We start from the raw sequence: 19,188 nt of genomic DNA on the forward strand, positions 1-19,188 counted from the left end.
AGCTGGGAACTTGTCAGAAATACAAGCTGGGAACTTGTCAGAAATACACATTCTTAGGCTCTCCCCCAAACTCAATCAGTTACTCTGGTGCATGCTAAAACTTGAGAACCACTGTTAGATTTCAGCTTCTGATTTGAAGGGTAATAGCTACCAGATCTGCTAGGGTTGTATGCATTCCCCTATGTTCCTAGAGGAACTGCACTCAACTATTCAAGGTTCCCTCTTCCTTGACCCCATCTAAGTTTAAGACAGTTTTCCTCTTTTATGGCTTTATATAGAATTCCCTCATATACTGTTTTAATCCTATGCTGTGGATTTGTTTCCAGATGTGTTATTTTGCTTTTAGACATGGAAAGCAGCCTTATGTAGACATCCTGCATCACTGATTATTTCCTTGAGAATTACTCAAAGAGTAATCATGGAGTCAAAGTATACATTGTTAAGGCTCTTAATACATTCACATTAACTTTTTGTTAAATGGAGGTTTTGACAGACTTGCAAATGAGTTCTAAAAATTTATCAGCATTGGTAATATCTCATTAATTCTTACCAGAATTACAGAGTGAATTGCACCTAGATTGCACCTAGGTAAAAAGGAAAAGACCTGAGTAAAGGGTTTAGAGAAAGGAAAGTAATGTTAGAAAGTCATCTAGGTCTGACGTTCATTCATTCATTCACTCATTTATGATTTTATTTATTTATTTGAGAGAGAGAGTGTGAGAGAGCACAAGCAGAGGGAGGGGCAGAGGGAGAGGGAGAAGCAGGCTCCCCCGAGCAGGGAGCCCGATGTGGAGCTTGATCCCAGGACACTGGGATCATGACCTGAGCCGAAGGCAGAAGCTTAACCGACTGAGCCACCCAGGCACCCGTAGGTCTGACTTTTAAATTGTGGAACATTCCCCTCCCCTCCCCTCCCCTCCCCTCCACCCACACACACACCTATTTTTTATCCTCTCAGTGCCCTTTGTGAATTAGAGAATGTCGCGAAGCAAAGCTAGATTGTGACTTACCCGAAGTAATTTGCACAGACAGAACTGGGCTTACATTGAACCCTACTCTTGGAAGCCACTCAGTGTTGTATTCTGCCTCCTCATAATTAATGTGGGTCTAGTGTTTCTGTCCTGTCTTTGAAACAGATTTCTCAAACTTTTTGTTTCTTCTCTTGTGCAAGACTAAGTATAAAGTCTCATAAAATACATATTTAGATTATGGCAGAAAAAGCTACCTGCTGAAATAAAGCAATTTCTAAACTATGTATTAAATTATTTACTTTGATTTTCAGTGATTAGAGACTTCCAAGAATATGTAGAGCCGGGAGAAGATTTCCCAGCCTCTCCTCAGAGAAGAAATACTGGGTCACAGGAAGACAAAGACGACAGTGTGGTTTTACCTCTGGGTGCGGACACACTTACACATAACTTGGGCATCCCAGTACTAGTAGTTTGCACAAAGGTTAGCTTCCTTCCTAGAGATTCTACTGCTGCTATTAACCAAGGATAAACAGTTGTTTTGCTTTCCAGCCTCCTTTTGGAGGAGATTTCCTAGCTTTTCTAGATATTTTTTCTTAACAAATAGAAATAATAGTTTAAAATACTGAATGATAATCACATGTTGGTTTTGTGATCTTAGTCCTAGTTTCTTTGAAAGAAAACGTTACTTCAAATATTCTGTTCTTGATTGAATTCATATTCCTAATTTCAATTAGACTTCATTGTCCAGTCAGTTGACTAGAAATACTACAGGTAAGATGGTAACTTTGGTATTAATTTTTATAAAATACTTTCCACAATAAATTGTGATACACTAATATCCTAATATCAGAAGATTATGCCCTTAAAATAGACTTAAACACCTACCAACACTCATTATGTAAAGTTGATAAGCAGTTATTAAGGGCTTTTTATTTATTTACTAAAGAGGTTCTGATAGGATTGCTATTACCAAATTCTGTTAATTTAGTTCCATCACTGTGCACACTTTATAATAAAATCAAATTCCCCTTAAAAATAATTTCTAGTTCAAGTTCATCTTCTTCCCATTTGGTCTTGAGTAGTATGTCTTTATTGTTTATAGATCATGGAATATTAAGGAAATGACAGAACATACAAACCTTTTTGAGATCTAAAATTATTAATGTTTTCCATAACATGTAAAAACTTGCACATGTAATTGAAGGGAGGTATGGCACTTACTCATCTGTGGAATAAAAATGATAAAAAATATTTTTAAGTTTTATTTTAAACTCTACAAAAATTATCAGTAACAAAGGGTGGGGGTAGCATTTAAAATAATTAAATCAAAATCTGGTATCTGCTTTTCAAGTAGTGATTGTTGTGTAGTTGTTACTTACACCTTTTCTCTAAAACTGTTTTTAAACTCTCACACTAGAATCCTTCTCTGTGTGGTTTGTTTTTGCTTTATTTTGTTTGACAGAGAGCTGTTTGTTGGCAGATACTTCCCTGTTTTATAGCACAACTTGCCTCTTATAAAAACCTCTTATTTTCAAAGGAAAACTGTTAAGCTTAAAGGGACCTGAATTAGTATCAAATGAGTCAGAGTCATAAGATTTTTAAGCCAAAAGAGATTATCTACTGTATTTCACAGACTCTAAGACAATCTTCAGTTTTGTATTAGCTTAGGAGCTTTTAAAATGTGTAGGGGGGGTGGGAGAGGTGTCTCAGGACAGAGAAATAATGGCGGTTTAACTCTTCTTAAAGACTCTGGAAAATGAGATTCAGAGAGACTAAGTGTCTTGCCTTAGGTCCAGATCCTCTTATTGCATTTAAATATGTTCCACCAAAAGTATTGTAAGTCAACAATACAATAATTATAAATATCTTTAGTAATTTGAAGTAATTACTCTGTGTTCTATAAAATGGACAAACATGCTGTATCATGATTATACAGAGACTATGTTGTATGATGTATATATGCATAACAAAAAATTGCATGTCAGATTTGACCTCAAACTAATATTAGGTATAATGAACATTATTATTACAGGGTTATTTTTAGATTTCATACCTTCAGTTTCAGGAGGTTTTGGTGAAGTAATTTGGATATCATGTTTATTTTTTTGTAACATTTTTCTGTAGCAAGCAGAATTCAGAATCGTCTCAGTGACCGTACAGGTGACACTTCAAAAATAGCCTGTAATTCGCCTTTTTTTTTTTTTTTTGCTGTTGGTAAGATTGTAGTAAGAGTCAACAGAAGAACCAGAAAAGAAATGAAGGTCATTTAAGAGTTATCAGATAAACAGAGGAGCAAAGAGGAAATAGGGAAGGGTGCAGACTCCCAGATATACAGTGTTTTATAGAACTAGAATAGAGTTTAGAACTTAAAAACTTCGTTTAAGTCAAAAGGAGTTGTTGAGTCAGCAAGTATGAGCAACCATCTGCTTGTCCTGTTACTCTTCATTCCTTTATGTACCAAAACTTTCTCTTTGGTGTTTTCATCATTCAATAGAACATGGACATTAATACTTTTTAAGGAAATTATTTCTTAGTCTTGATTCTAACTAAAAGAACTTAGACATGTAAGAGTAATGGATACTCTAAGAGTCTGATATTCAGTCACCATATCAGAGTGGTAGGTTTGTGAAATTCCCCCATTTCATTCCAAAACTGCTCAAATCATTATATTTAACTTTGATTAAAGTTAATATTATTGTTTTTCTTAATTATTTTAACTCAACAGTGTGATGCCATTAGTGTATTGGAGAAAGAACATGACTACAGAGATGAACATTTTGATTTTATTCAGTCACATATCCGGAAGTTTTGTTTACAGTGTATCCTTTTCCTGCATTCATCAGTGCAATGTACCTTACCTGTTTGTTTGCTTTTTTATTTTTTTAATTTTTTTTTTTTTTAAGATTTTTATTTATTTATTTGACAGAGAGAGAGGGAACAGAAGCAGGCTTCCCGCTGAGCCAGGAGCCCAATGTGGGGCTTGATCCCAGGACCCCGGGATCATGATCTGAGCCGAAAGCAGACACTTAATGACTGAGCCACCCTGGCACCCCTGCTCTTTTTAATTAATGGAATTAAATTGATGGACTTCAGAAATTCCATAAACTATTTTCCTCCTGCTTCTGGTTAGAAATTTCATTTTAGCTCCCCAATCATTTATATCTGGGTATTTTGAGCTATAAAAGCAAGTATTGAAATATGTAATTTTGATTTGCTGTGTTTTAAAGGATTATGCCTGAGAAAAATCATTTATCAAGTATCAGTCTTTTTGGAAAATTCTAATGAGTTGACATTGTAAACATTCTGATTATAAAGCAGTATTCATTTATTGGGAGTGGTGTTGGGGCAAGATCAATATTTAGATTTGTGTATTCCCATTTTTAACATGTTCACTATGTTACCATCTCTACTACATATAGTCTAATGCAATGGTTTCAAAATCTGGGTGTGCCCAGCTAAGGCTTGCTGAATTGGAACATTTCAAGGTGAGGCTGAAGAATCTCGACTTTTAAAAAGCTTTCTGGGTGGGTGCCTGGGTGGCTCAGTTGGTTAAGCGACTGCCTTCGGCTCAGGTCATGATCCTGGAGTCCCTGGATCGAGTCCCGCGTCGGGCTCCCTGCTCAGCAGGGAGTCTGCTTCTCCCTCTGACCCTCCCCACTCTCATGCTCTCTATCTCATTCTCTCTCTCAAATAAATAAATAAAATCTTTAAAAATAAATAAATAAAAAGCTTTCTGGGTGATTTTGATAATCACAAGGTTAGAAAACCTATTATAAGGAATCTTGTCTAGGTTGCAAGGATTGGAGGAACCTCTGAATAAGATTCAGAGCTAAAAGAAGGATAAAATGAGAGTTGCACATGAATGCTTTTAAGAGAATTTGCTATTGAAAACTTTGTCACAGCTTGAGTGCACTGAGGAGAGCTGTTCTCACCCACCCCTCTTGGATTAGAGAGTCTGTGGTTACATTCCCTAACCAAAGCTTTTGTGTCTGAAAAGTGAAGAAATGATGACATTAGCAGTAGGTAGGAATCATAAGTAATATATACATGTTTATAGTGTCTGTAGTTTTTCATTTTCATTAATGGACATTTAATTTAAGGACCACTTACAAGAAGCCTAGATGAATAATGAATAATAGCACTTGATACTAGCAGCTTCCCTTTCCCCTTTTCTCCTCAGTACTTTGTCCTCTCTGTGGCCCTTTCTTTTCTCCTGTCACATAATGGTTGACTTGGTTGAATTGAAGGGCATTTGTCTACATAAGAGACTTTAAAAAGAAGACAAAAAGTGGGAGTAATTGGGGGCGCCTGGGTGGCTCAGTCGTTAAGCGTCAAGTGTCTGCCTTCGGCTCAGGTCATGGTCCCAGGGTCCTGGGATCGAACCCCGCATCGGGCACCCTGCTCGGCGGGAAGCCTGCTTCTCCCTCTCCCACTCCCCCTGCTTGTGTTCCCGCTCTCGCTATGTCTCTCTCTGTCAAATAAAATAAAAATCTTAAAAAAAAAAAAAAAAAAGTGGGAGTAATTGAAGTAGATGTCTATAGACTTTTTGTTATCTTTGAAGATAGCAAATTTGGGAACAAGCAGTCTCTTTAAACATTTAATTAATACTGTTCTTGAAAATGTACATACAGAAATGTAATCAAGGAGACTGTCCACTGAAATAATTACAGACCTTTAGTAGAGCCCACTGATTTTAAAAGAATACAAACTGAGAAGTCACTTCAAGATAGTGAGGCACACACGTGTGTGTGTGTGTGTGTGTGTGTGTGAAGGCAACAGTTCAAAATCATTATTATGTTAATCATACATTACATCATTGGTTTTTGATGTAGTGTTATTTATTTATTTTAAGATTTTATTTATTTGTCAGAAAGAGAAAGAGAGCACAAGCAGGGAAGCGACAGGCAGAGCAGGCAGAGGGAGAAGCAGGCTTCCCACGGAGCGCGGAGCACGGAGCCCGATGCGGGGCTCGATCCCAGGACCCTGGGATCATGACCTGAGCCAAAGGCAGCCGCTTAAAATCATCTTCCAAGTTTTTTAAATGTTAGTTTTAATACAAATTTTTCAGCTATATCATAAGTTGGTTCTCATGAGAAAAGATCACTCATTAATGAAAAGTTCACACAATTTTTACTTAAAATGATAATGTTTGTTTCTATCAAGTTAAGTTTTATGAGAAGTCCTATTTAGCAATACCACTTTTAGGTTCATAAGCTTCAGTTCATGCACTAATAAATATGAGTATCCCAATCCAGAAGCAGAAGTTTGACCATTCCCAGCCTTTTCCCTTGGTCTAAGTTGTCATCTCAGGACACAGTGGGCAGTGCTAGAGCGTGGTCCTTAGCAATGGCCATAGAATTTCTGATAGTCACTCTGACCACATCATCTGTTAGTAGTCACATTGCCCCTTTTCCACAGGCCTCTCTTGATCTTTGGATCTACCGTATCATTTGGTAGGGTCTGCCTTAATTAACACATCCTCTGGTGAGGTTGTGTTACCTCAAGTTTGGGTCATGAAATCAACTTTTGCCTTGAATTATGCCTCAAAGTTTCCTGATGATACCTATTCGTTCATTTCTCTTCAGTAGGTCTCCTGAGCTTTGCTCCTGAAGTTCTAATTCCTGGGGCTAGTGAAAACCACAAGAAATACTAGTATACACCATTTTTTTTTTAAACGCAAGCAAAATAGTTGTTGATAAATAATATCCCTCCTTCGTGAAGTTTAGGAAGGTCAAAAACAAAGCCAATTACCTCTTCTTGTGCTTTAAATGGAGAGGTAGTAGCAGTATCAGTATTATTAAATTTACCTTTACTTTCTTGGTTTAATGAGACTTTTGCCCTCCTAAATGAAGTTGATAATGTAAAGATAGTTTTATTTGCATTTTAGCCTATATGTATTTTATACTTTTGAAATTCTTGACTACCCTGTAATGTACCTTTCGGAATTATTTTTGAAAGTGCTGTGCATATAACTGTTAACCTGAGAACACAGAATTTTATGGTACCTGATGTTCATGGAATTTGTCCAAAAGTTTCTTTAACAGTATTATTCAGATGGTGCAGCACTTATTTACACTTCAGTAAAAGAAAACAAAAATATAGATTTAGTATATAAATATATCGTTCAGAAACTGTATGGATTTCCTTATAAGATTCCTGCTGTTGTTGTGGAAAAAGATGCAGTATTTATGTAAGTATCCTCTTCAGTGTATTATTTTATTGTGTGTTATTGCTGCAATTTGATGGTGAATCCTCGTTTTTGGTTTTGAGGTGAGACCAGTAGACCTTTCCACGATGAGTAGGTGAGAATCTCTTCTAGATTGTTTTATTTATAACCTGTGATCCATTTATCTTTGCCTGTTGGATTTATTGCTGGCCTGAGCCCCTTTTGGAAAGCCTTGCTATTATATATAGCTAAACCGTTGAGTGCATATATCAGTGTATTTACTTACTTTTTACTTACTTTTTGATTGATACTCATTTATTGATTGGGTTTGATACATAAAGGACCCAGTATATAATCTAGACATGCTTTCAAAAAGTTACGTGAATACACTAAGAGGTAATAATAATTAACCAGACACCCCCCCCCGTGAAAGAACCCCCCAAACTGTGTATTTTTAAAATCAGGAAGATTAAGAACCTTTTTAAGTAGTAATTATTAAACTATAACTTGAGCATTATAATAAAAAATCTGATTAGTTTTGGTTTGGTTTTTTTTTTTTAAGATTTTTTTATTTATTTGAGATAGTGCCAGTGAGCACGAACAGGATGGGGGGAGGGGCAGGGGGAGGGGCAGAGGGCGAGAAGAGGCAGACTCCTCGCTGATCTGGGACGGAGCTCCATCCCAGGACTCCCATGATCATGACCTGCCGAAGGCAGATGCTTAACCGATTGATCCACCCAATCTAATAAATAAAAGCTTATTAGTTGTTCATAATTGGTCAGATTTGTTCCCTTTAATATGATCATGGATTTAATGAAGGAATGACTGTATAAATGCTTGAGATTTATCATATGCATTTCTTTCCAGTCCAGCAGGGTGGGATAATGATAAGAAAATAGGAATATTACATGAAAATTTTCAAACATTAAAAGCAGAAGATAATTTTGAAGACATTATAACTAAACCACCTGTCCGAAAGGTAACAGTTTTAGTATATATAGTCTCAATATTTAGCCTTTTAAACTGAGGGGGAGTCCATAACTTTAAGATTATAGTTAGAAAGGTAAGGGGGTCCTTTCCTATCAAGGGGTTTTCTAAGTATAATTTGGGTGTTGCTAATGTCAATTCAAAATAAAAATCTGTGTTATCAAAATATAAACCAGCTGTTCAGTTACTGAATTCTTACTTAGCCTTTGGCATATTTATATTAGAAAATATTAGTGTGGATTCCATAGTCTAATGGAAATAATGAATTGGTAGGAGTGAATGTATGGATATTGAAGAGAGTAGGTTGAAGCTGTGAACTTTCCATCCTAGAACTCAGCCAAAAGCCAAGAAAATATAGGTAGAATAAATGTGTTAGCTTCTCTCTGTTGAGGTAGATCTGGAGTCTTCTCCACAGTCACTAGTTACCCATGCTAGCCCACAGCTATCCAGGAGCTTCCAGTTTAAACTGTTATATGGCATTCGTATGCCTATTTAATCTGCTTCCAGAAAGTACTCTTCTTTCACATATTTTGATTTCATGTTAAGTAATATATCATGTTCTATAGTTAGATGTTACAGATGTTTCTAGAAAGTTGTATAAAAAGCATTTACATATAGTACTTCTCAGTGACTTTTAAGTGGACATGCTTTAGGAAAAATAATTTTGATTTAACATAAAATAAGATTCTTACTTAAAAATCCAAACAAAAAAAAATTCCAAACATTGATATTGAGCATCTGTCTTATGTTTGTGGGTAATTAGAAAAAAGAAAGTTAATGACAAATGAAAAATCAGTTGGCATGGTATTTGGTTTGGATGTCTATTAAAAGAAGTGCAGACATCAGGGGGGAAAAAAAAGCAACAGTTTTTCCCATTCTCTTTTACCAACAAAATTGTGCTGTAAGTTATCTTTTATTCATCCCACTAATACCTCCTGGGCCACTGTTTAGGCACTAGGTGCTAAATAGGACAATGATGCAGTCGTAAATCGGTGCGCATGCCAGTGCTCAAGTGCTGATAAGTGCTGTGGCTGTAAAGCCCAGTGAGGGAGGGTAGGGGAGAGCAGGGGCACGGGGAGGGTTACTGTTTTAGGAGTGGTTAGGGAATGACTCTGATAAGAAGGGAGAGTGTTGCATGCTGAGGGAGCAGAAAGTGCACCTGCCCTGAGGCAGGAATGTAGAAGGAGGGCAAAGAGCCTCGAAAAAGTGAAGAGGAGGGCCAGATTGATAGGAGATGGAAGGCGGAGTTAAGATCTTGTGGGGCCTTCTCATGCAGTTGGAGTCAGGACTTTGAATTTCATTGAGTGGAATGGAAAGCGCCTGGAGGGGGAGTTTGAGCAGAGGAGTGATGTAATCTGCTTGACCTTTTGAAAGGATCACTCTGGCTGCTGGTGGAAAATCGTCCCATAGCGTGCATTGTACAGAAATAGTAGAAGCAGGAGATGGTTGCTGCTTCTTTTTGCCTAATTACTCAGCAGGTAGAAGAGCCATTATATTTTTATTTCAGAGAAACCAGGGGCAAGTTGCTTTTCACTCACCTGGGGTATTATTGGCCCTTTTAAAACACCTAACTGTTGGGTAACAGAAGCATGATTAATATACCTATTGACTCTAAGATTGTGCTGTCCAATATCATGGCTACTAGTCACATATGGCTTTTAAACATATTAAGTAAAACTAAATAAAATTAAATTTTCAGCACCTGAGTCACAGTAGCCACATTTCTTTTTCTTGTTTTGAGAGAGAGGGTGCGAGGCGGAGGGCAGAGAGAAAGGGAGAGAGAGAATCTCAGGCAGGCTCCATGCTCAGTGCAGAGCTGGATGCAGGGCTCAGTCTCCCAACCCCACGATCACAACCTGAGCGGAAGTCAGGACTCAGATGCTTAAACGACTGAGTTACCCAGGCGCACCATAGTAGCCACATTTCAGATGCTCAATAGCTACAGGTGGCTGGTGGCTACAGTATTGGACAGGACAGCTATCAAAGATTCATACTATTGCAGATGGTTATTGGACAGCTCTGCTGTAGGGGCTTGGGTCGGGCAGTTCACTTGTGTAAGTATAGGTAATGTTTGTATTGAATTTTTTTTAATTAGTCTAATCTAGAGAGTATGTTACTAATGGCTTTTTAGCGTAATATATTAGACTTGCTCATTTATGCATTGCTCATTTCAGTTTGTACATGAGAAGGAAATTGTGGCAGAAGATGACCAAGTGTTTCTTATGAAGCTACAGGTATGAAATTATATCAGAAGCAGATTTGGTATGGTTAATGGGTAAACTGTTCTTACATATTTTTTAAAATACAGCAGTACATGCTATGAGTGTCTGACCTAGAACTCTTTTGTGTTTTTCAGTCCCTTTTAGCAAAGCAACCACCAACTGCAGCTGGAAGGCCTGTGGTCAGTATTGCAGATTTTGACAAAATTATTAAAGTGCCATACATTATTGGTTTAGTTCCCTTTTTTCTTAATCGTATACATGTCTCCTGTGGGTGTGTTTTGATATAAACTTGAATTAAAAATTCTTCTGGAATTTGTGACATTTTAAACTTCACTCCTTTTTAGAATATTTAAATCCTAAAGATCCATTTTGCCTTGTTTGTCATGCATGAGTTACTGTGTGGAACCATTTTTATATGGTTTCTTACCATTTATATAAACCTTAAACAACAGCCCTGTGGGGAGGCAGGTACTACCAGCCCCATTCTGCAGGTGGGGAAACAGAGGCTTTGGAGGACCTTATAGTTTGCCTGAGATTTTATAGATAATAGGATGCAAGTCCTACTTGGAACTCAGATCTGACTCCCATGCTTATACTCGTAATCACACCCCATTATTCAATATGTTCTTTTCCCATTGAAGGGGAATTTGTATTCTAAAATGTGATGGGTCTCGTGGTATTTTCTGATAATGAGGACACAATTGTTAAACATGCAATGGCTTGCAGTGTAAATGTACCAGTAGAACAGATGGGACAGTTAAAAAGTAATTTCTTTTTATAATAACTTTGGTGAAGTTGGAAATTTCCTGTTTTGATAGTTATGGCTTTCCTATTTTTACATAGGATGCCTCACCAAGAGTCCCAGGAGGCTCCCCTCGAACACCAAACCGATCTGTGTCATCCAATGTTGCCAGCGTGTCACCCATTCCTGCAGGGTCAAAAAAAATTGATCCAAACATGAAAGGTACATTTCTCTCTTTTCCTAGAGAAAACAACACAATACATTTCACACTAAAAAGAAATCTACCTAGCTTCCCGCCTTTTTTCCATAGCTGTTTACATTTTTGTGCAATAGCTTCTAACCTTTGTCTCTGTCTCTAACCTATAATCTCATAGTTAATCAGACTTCACACCGTTTTATAGTATAGCCTTAGTATATGATATCTATGGTGTGAGCTTTATGAAAGTTTTGTGTTATATTTAAACTTCTCCTAAGGTAGGTCATTGAAGAAATTCATATGTTAATAGGCTATCTGCAGTTAACATAAAGAGAAAAGCTATATGCGTAATAGCTATTTCAGTAGGAATAATTGCCATAAATGGGATTAGTAGGTGAGAGTTTGTACATTTTTATGCCTTTTGATAATATGTTTCAAATGGCTTATTCAATTTACAAGTCATCAACAGAGTGTTGCAATTTTGCCACAACCTAATCAGCATTCTTTAAATACTAGTAAGAGCTTTGTCCTTGGTATTTCCTATTTGCTTCTCTTCTGTGAATTGTTTCTTGTTATCCTTTACGCATTTATCTCTTGGATCTGGTTTTCACACAGGAATAGGTAGCTTTTTGTAATACTTGAGGCAAACATTTCTCAACAGTTCATTTTTGAAGAAACTTTTTCAGAAGGCAGGTATAGTAGCATCTAATCCCTGTTTTAAATGCTTTTGGTTTTTTTAAAAATAACATTCTAATTTTTTAATAATTATCTTACACTCTTAAAGTTTACTCATATTTTGTTTTACACATGAATAGATTAGAGATAAGTTACCCAGGCTCAAAAGATCAAACTAGACTTGAATTTGGAATACACAGCTCTTAAATTTTAAATATTAATTGCTCTCTGTGATTACTGTAATAATAATGTATAGAAGAATCTAATGTTTTGAGTGAAATTTTTTGGTTTTTGTTTTTTTAATAGCGGGAGCTACAAGTGAAGGTGTCCTGGCAAATTTCTTCAATAGTTTGCTAAGTAAAAAGACTGGCTCTCCAGGAGGCCCTGGTGTTGGCAGTGGTAGCCCTGGAGGTGGGACTGGAGCTGGAAGCAGTGGTTTACCGTCATCCGCCAAGAAATCAGGTAATGTTCGTAGAGCTTTTTTTTTTAATAGCTTTATTGAGATAAAATTTACATACCATGAAGTTCACTCATTTAAAGTATAAATTCAGGGTGCCTGGGTGGCTCAGTTGGTTAAGCGACTGCCTTTGGCTCAGGTCATGATCCTGGAGTCCCGGGATCGAGTCCCACATCGGGCTCCCTGCTCAGCAGGGGGTCTGCTTCTCCCTCTGCCCTCTTCCCTCTCGTGCTCTCTGTCTCTCATTCTCTCTCTCTCAAATAAATAAATAAAATCTTTAAAAAGAATAAAAATAAAGTATAAATTCAGTATTATAGTATTTTTACAGAGTTACACAACCATCATAATCTAATTTTGAAACATTTTAATCAATAATGTTTTCAAGGTCCATCCACATTATAGCATGTATCATTATTATTACTGAATAAAATTCCATTGTACATATGCCACATTTTGTCTACTCATCAGTTGATGGACATTTAGATTGTTTCCCTTTTTGGCCATTATCAATAGATCCACTGTGAACATGTGTTTTTGACAGATGTTTGACAAATGACTTGTGTTTTCATTTCTCTTGGGTATATACCCAGGAGTGGAATTGTTGGGTCATGTGGTAACTCTGTGTTTAAAGTTTTTGAAGAACTGGCAAACTGTTTTGCAAAACACTGCACCATTTTATATTTCCAGCAGCAGGGAATGAGGGTCCCAATTTCTCCACATCCTCTCCAACATTTGTTTTTGTCCATCTTTTTGATTAGAGCCATCCTAGTGACTGTGAAGTCATATCTCATTGTGGTTTTGATTTGCATATCCTTGATGGCTAATGATGTTGAGAATCTTTTCATCTGTTTATTGACCATTTGTAGATCTTTGGGAAATGTCTATTCAAGTCCTTTGCCCGTTTTTAAGTTGGGGTGTCTTTTTGTTGTTGAATTTTAAGTGTTCTTTATATATTCTGTGTCCTAGACCCTTGTCAGATGTAGGATTTGCAGATGTTTTCTCCCCTTGTGTTGGTTGTCCTTTCACTTCTTGATGGTGTCCTCTGAAGCACAAAAGTATTTAATTTTTATGAAGTCCAGTCTATTTTTCTTTTGTTGCTTGTGTTGTAACTGTCCTTTAAACAGACTTTTTAACCCATTTTCCTTTTTAATCCCATCTTTTTGCCACCCTTTTCACAAAAATCATTGTGCAGCTACCATTTTTGTAACCTTTTACAGGTTTCTGGGTATAAACTGAATTACTTCTTGGCTTTTCCCACTGCCAGTGTAGATTAAGCTTTCCCGAGACTGCTAATATAGTTACTACCCATTCATATTCTTTATACATTCCAAAATTTTGTTGCTATTTTGTTTCACTGTTCTTACTGTCCTACACCTTTTTAAAAAATATCTTTATGAGATTAAGTGATAGGTGCTAGTTTTACTTCCATTTGGTAACAGACCCCATAATGTAAAATGAGGGGATTTATTTTTTTTAGGGGATTTATTTTTAAATTAAGGATGTTTATATAACTTAGTATGCTAGATAAAGTTAATGAAACTGTTGGCAGCTTTTAAATGAAGAGACATTGGTGTAAAAGATACTTTGACTTCTATCTAAATCTTGTTTCTTTTCCTTCAATGTAGGCCAGAAGCCTGTCCTATCAGATGTTCATGCAGAACTAGACAGAATTGCACGCAAACCAGTTACAGTTTCTTCTACAACACCTACATCTCCTACGGAAGGAGAAGCTTCTTGAAGATACCAAATAAAGCCATTTATTCAGTTTTTTGGGATTATGTAAACTGGTCTCTGCCTTCTCCTTGAAAAGTGGAATTAGGGAACTGGAGTGCTTTTTCAGATGGACTAAATTTCTTTCTTTTTTTTTTTTTGTGGTTGCCCATTTTTATAAAAGGAAGCTATACAGAAGAAAAACTATTCTACACTATGTAGGATTGCTGTTTGCATTGCCACTTTGCATAAGGAAATAATTTTGGATTTTGAAAAACTCAAAATTTATAGATCTGAAATACAGCCATGTGATCATACTCTAAAGGCTCTTTAAAACATAAGAGGGTTTAGGAAAGGGCAGAAAATAATATGCTTTGGGCATTTGACTGACTTGGAAGTCCAAGCTTATTTTAGTTAAGACTATTAAAATCATTTGAAAAATTATGTGTTAGTTTTGCTGGAAAAGAGAAAATGGTCAATTGTCAGATTTTCCACACCAACGTAAATATAACACCACACATGGAATATACTGAGAAAACTATCAGATAGCATTTTATACACTAGTCATTGTGTCAACCCACGATCTGTAAGCTCTCATCAAAATATGATTTTGAAATATTGGCCAAGATTCATTTCTTTAACTGAGAAGAAAAGAAAAGCACACTGCCTAGATGCATAAAAGAAAAATGCAGAGGTTATTAAAACGTAAAGAGGTAACAGTCTTTGGATTTGTCTATCTATATCTGTATCAATATATAGATATAGATATATATATGGCTCTGCCTTAATATACCCCTTTTTTGTTTGTGACATTCAATTGTAATCAGTTAATAAAGTATTTATTCTCTGCATTCAGGTTCAAATAACTTGTTGCATTCTCTTATACATAATTTGTATTTATTGGACAATGAATGATTCATTAGTATTTTGAGGTGTTTGACTTAATAGGATTATTAAGCATTCTGATCTTCTTTGTAAGAGACAAGTGAATACATGAGATTCACTAACCTGTAAGTTTCCTTAAGTTGGGAGTTTACCTTGATCAACACAACTTCCCCACAAGCATGTCTTGAACTACAGAATCTTATGTCAGCATTTCTAGTAGATAAAATGTAGCCTTTTACCATTATTTATCGGGCAGAAGCTATTTTAAAAGCTTGGCAAATGCACTGACACATAGGTCCTCTCTTACAGGTGAGAACACCTGTTAGTAGTTCCACCTGAATTTTCAGTACTGTTTTTAAATGCTTGTTTTAGAACCTTCATAAGAACAATTTGACTTCTTGCTGAAGTTCAGCTAGAGAACACATGCACATTTAACTTACTGAATCATTACAGATAACGGGAAAAAATGGCTACTGCCCTTTACGTTGGCCTTTGTTATTACTTTAAAATATATATTCCAAAGAGTTTTTTTCTTCAGCAAAATGTTTGAGGACAGTACTTCTACTATCTAACATAATCCTTTCATTAAAACTTTAAAATCTTTACTTTTAAACAGTATTTGTCTCCTAATAGTTGAATATAAATGCTAAAAATACATGAGAGGATAATAATTAGTTTCAAGGTGGGAAAAACTTAGGTTGTTCATGGGAACAGAAAAATGAATTTGTAAAAACATTTTGCTTGAGGAAATACGAAATGAAAAATGCCACTGGTAGAATCTTTAGTCTGGAATGGGTTCTGCAGTCATGGTGTTGTAAAGACCAGTTTTTCTAAAGTAGTACCTGATGAAATAAGGGAGACTTATGAAAGAAAATCACTGACTGGGCATCATGGTATACTTTGATATGTCTGCTGTGTTTGCATGTCTAGGCCAACTCGTTCTTTTCTGTGTGACATTGGAGACGTACTAGAAAATCCTTGAAATTAATTGAGTCATTAGCGGAAATAACTGTAATTGTTCACTTTATAGGGCATTCAGTTTTAACTAATCTAAAACCTTGTGTTTACCATGTTTAAACCTTAAACCAATTTTTGTCCCTATTTTTTGTAAGGAAATTTGTTTTTAAAACTACCTAAAACTTTTTGTTTTTAAGCACTTTTTATTCAAGTATACATTAAAGAAAAGTATACAAATTATGGGGTATAATGTTTGAAAGACCACTAATCACATCACCACCAAGGTCAAGAAAGACATTACTGGCATCCCATATGCTTCCTATGTGCCCCACTCATCAGCACTCCTACCCACCAAGTGACCACTGTCCCAACTTCCACAGCCATATATAAGTTTTATTTATTTTTAAGTTTTATATAAATGGGATCTGAGAGTTTATATTCTTTTTGTGCAAGGCTTCTTTTCAATATTCGTTCTGTAACACATCAACAAATCCATGTAGCAATAATTATATCTTTTCATTGCACCATAATATACCACCTTGCAAATATGCTGTAATTTATCCATGATGCTATTGATGGATGTATATTAGTTTCGTATTGCTGCTGTAACAGGTTACCACAATTTAGTGGCTTAAAACAATACAAATTTATGATCTTACCATTCTGGGGGTCAGAATTCCAAAATCAATCTTCCTGGGCTGAAATTAAGGTGTCAGCAGTGCTGATTTCTTTTGGAGGCTCCAGGGAGCATCTGTTTCCTTCCTTTCCAGCTTCTAGAGGCTGCTTGCATTCCTTGGGTTCCTGGCCCCTTCTCCATCTTTGAGGTCAACCATACAGCATCTTCAGCTGGGTGCTTCCATCACATGGCTTCTCACTCTGAACCAGCTGCCTCCCTCGTGTCAGCATCCATGTGATTAACTTGGACCCACCTGAGCAATCCAATGTAAGCTCCCTCAACACCTCACTCTCCTTGCTAGCATGGTTTCTGGAGAAATTGGGCATCATTCTTCGCTCCTCCATAGGTTTCCCCCGCTTTGGCTTCTTTCAAGGTTTTTTATCTTTGATTTTATGCAGTTTGATATGTTATGCCTAGGTGTAGTTTTTTGGAATTTATCCTTCGTGTTCTGTGAACTTTCTGGATCTGTGGTTTAGTGTCTTGACATTAATTTGGGGGAAATTCTCAGTCATTATTGCTTCAAATACTTCTTCTGTTCCTTTCTTCTGGTATTTCCATTATATATATGTTACATCTTTGTAGCCCTACAGTATTAGGATATTCTGTTCCTTGCCCCCTCCCCCTGCGGTCTTTTTCTCTTTGCTTTTTAGTTCTGGAAGTTTCTGTTATCACACATATTGTCACCCAGAGATTCTTGACACAGCCATATCCTGTCAACTAGCCCATGGAAAGCACTGTTCATTTCTGTTAGTTTTTTTTTTTAACTCTAGCATTTCTTTTTTATTCTTAGAATTTCCATCTCTCTGCTTATTATTGCCCATCTGTTCTTGCGTGTTGCCTCCTTTTTCTGTTAGAGCCCTTAGCATATTAATCATAGATGTTTTAAATTCATGGCCTGATAATTCATCATCTTTGCCATATCTGAATCTGATTCTGATGCTTCGTCTCTCTCTTCAAAATGCTTTTTGCCTTTTACTGTGCTTTGTAATTTTCTGTTGATAGCTGGACATGATGCACTGGGTATAAAGAACTCCAGTGAATAGACCGTTAGTAAAGTGGTAAGGTGTTGCAGGGAGGGAAAGCATTCCCTAGTACCGTAATTAGGTCTCAGTGAGCCTGCACCCGTGGGCTGTGAACTTCACAAGTCTTTCCCAGACCCCATCTCCACCCCCAAGCCCTTACACCTTAGGTGGGGCAGGACGGCTAGATGGGGAACACCAGGGGATTTTTCTCTGATTTTTCCCTTTGAGATCCTGGTAGAGCTTCTGGAGGTAAAACTCACAAAAGTGTGGGGGAACCACCTGTGACTAGGGTTTTTAACTCACAGACTTGCCTACTCTGAGTCTCCAGCAATTTGTCAATTACAGTTCAGACTTTCTTTTCCCAGAACTGTCTCCCTCAGAGGTTTCTGCTTGGGAGTTTCTAGTTAAGCAAGTTGTTATTCTGTGTCCACTTGCCAGTCTCCAATTCTGGGAACAGGAGTTGGTCCTGGGACCTCACTTCTCTGACAAATGGAGTTGATTTTTCAGTTCAGCCTTTTACTTGTTGGGGTAGAGAGATGACTTCCAAACTCCTTACTTGATGGCTTGGAAACTGGAAGTCTCATTTCTCCCTCTCAAAATCTAAGCACATCTACAAAGTCCCTTTGCCAAACAAGGTAACCTTCCCAGGTCCCCAGGGATTAGGATATGGACACCTAAGTAGGATCATCATTAAGCCTCCCTACAAGATGTTAGCAACTTTAAGCTTTTCAATTGCTATTATGAATTGTGCTGTTACGAACACTCAAATGTGTCTGGTGGGAAGTACATTCTAATTTCTATTGAGTATATATGTAGATGTGGATTGCTGGGTCCATAGGCTAAGTGTATATTCAGCTTTAGTAGATGCCAAATGGTTTTTCCAAAAAGGCTATAAGAATTTCCATTCCTGGGAGAAGATATTTGCAAATGATATATCTAATAAGTCTAGTATCCAGATTATATAAGGAATTATTACAACTCAAGACAAGTAACCTAAAGTTAAAATGGCCAAAGGATTTGAACAGACATTTCTCAAAAAAAAAAAACAACACAAATGACAAGTGCAAGGAAAGATGCTTATTCTCATTTGTAGTTGGGGGAATGCAAACCAAACCACAATGAAATACCACTTCACAACCAAAATTAAAAATGAGTGTTGGCAAAGATGTGGAGAAATTAGAACCCCATACATTGCTGGTGGGAATATAAAATGTAAAATGGCAACCACTTTGGGGAACAATGTGGTGGTTCCTCATAAGGGTATACACATAGTTACCATATGACCCAGCAATGCCACTCCTAGATAAATACACAGAATGAGAACATATGTCCTCACAGAAACTCGTATACAAATGGTTATAAGCAGCATTATTCATAATAGCGACAAGATGCAAAGAACCCAAACATCTACCAACAGACAAATGGATAAACAAAATGTGGCATATCCTACAATGGAATATTTTTCAGCTATAAAAAGGAATGAGGTATTGATACATGCTACAACATGGATAAACCTTGAAAA

General features: G+C 36.7%; 1 protein-coding gene across 1 annotated transcript in view; it reads left to right on the top strand.

Moving 5' to 3' along the window:
* Positions 1-18,721, top strand: part of DYNC1LI1 (dynein cytoplasmic 1 light intermediate chain 1) — a 44,193-nt gene extending 25,472 nt beyond the window's left edge. Inside the window, exons 5-13 of the mRNA XM_034993169.1 lie at positions 1,283-1,452; positions 3,697-3,790; positions 7,026-7,161; positions 8,005-8,116; positions 10,299-10,358; positions 10,481-10,525; positions 11,190-11,310; positions 12,266-12,421; positions 14,042-18,721. Coding sequence (XP_034849060.1) covers positions 1,283-1,452; positions 3,697-3,790; positions 7,026-7,161; positions 8,005-8,116; positions 10,299-10,358; positions 10,481-10,525; positions 11,190-11,310; positions 12,266-12,421; positions 14,042-14,154 — 1,007 coding nt within the window. The 3' untranslated portion in view covers positions 14,155-18,721. The remainder of the gene's footprint in view (positions 1-1,282; positions 1,453-3,696; positions 3,791-7,025; positions 7,162-8,004; positions 8,117-10,298; positions 10,359-10,480; positions 10,526-11,189; positions 11,311-12,265; positions 12,422-14,041) is intronic.
* The last annotated feature ends 467 nt before the right edge of the window (positions 18,722-19,188 follow it).

This window comes from Mirounga leonina, unplaced genomic scaffold, assembly GCF_011800145.1.
Source record: "Mirounga leonina isolate KUSES-001 unplaced genomic scaffold, KU_Mleo_1.0 Mir_115, whole genome shotgun sequence".
Taxonomy (NCBI): domain Eukaryota; kingdom Metazoa; phylum Chordata; class Mammalia; order Carnivora; family Phocidae; genus Mirounga; species Mirounga leonina.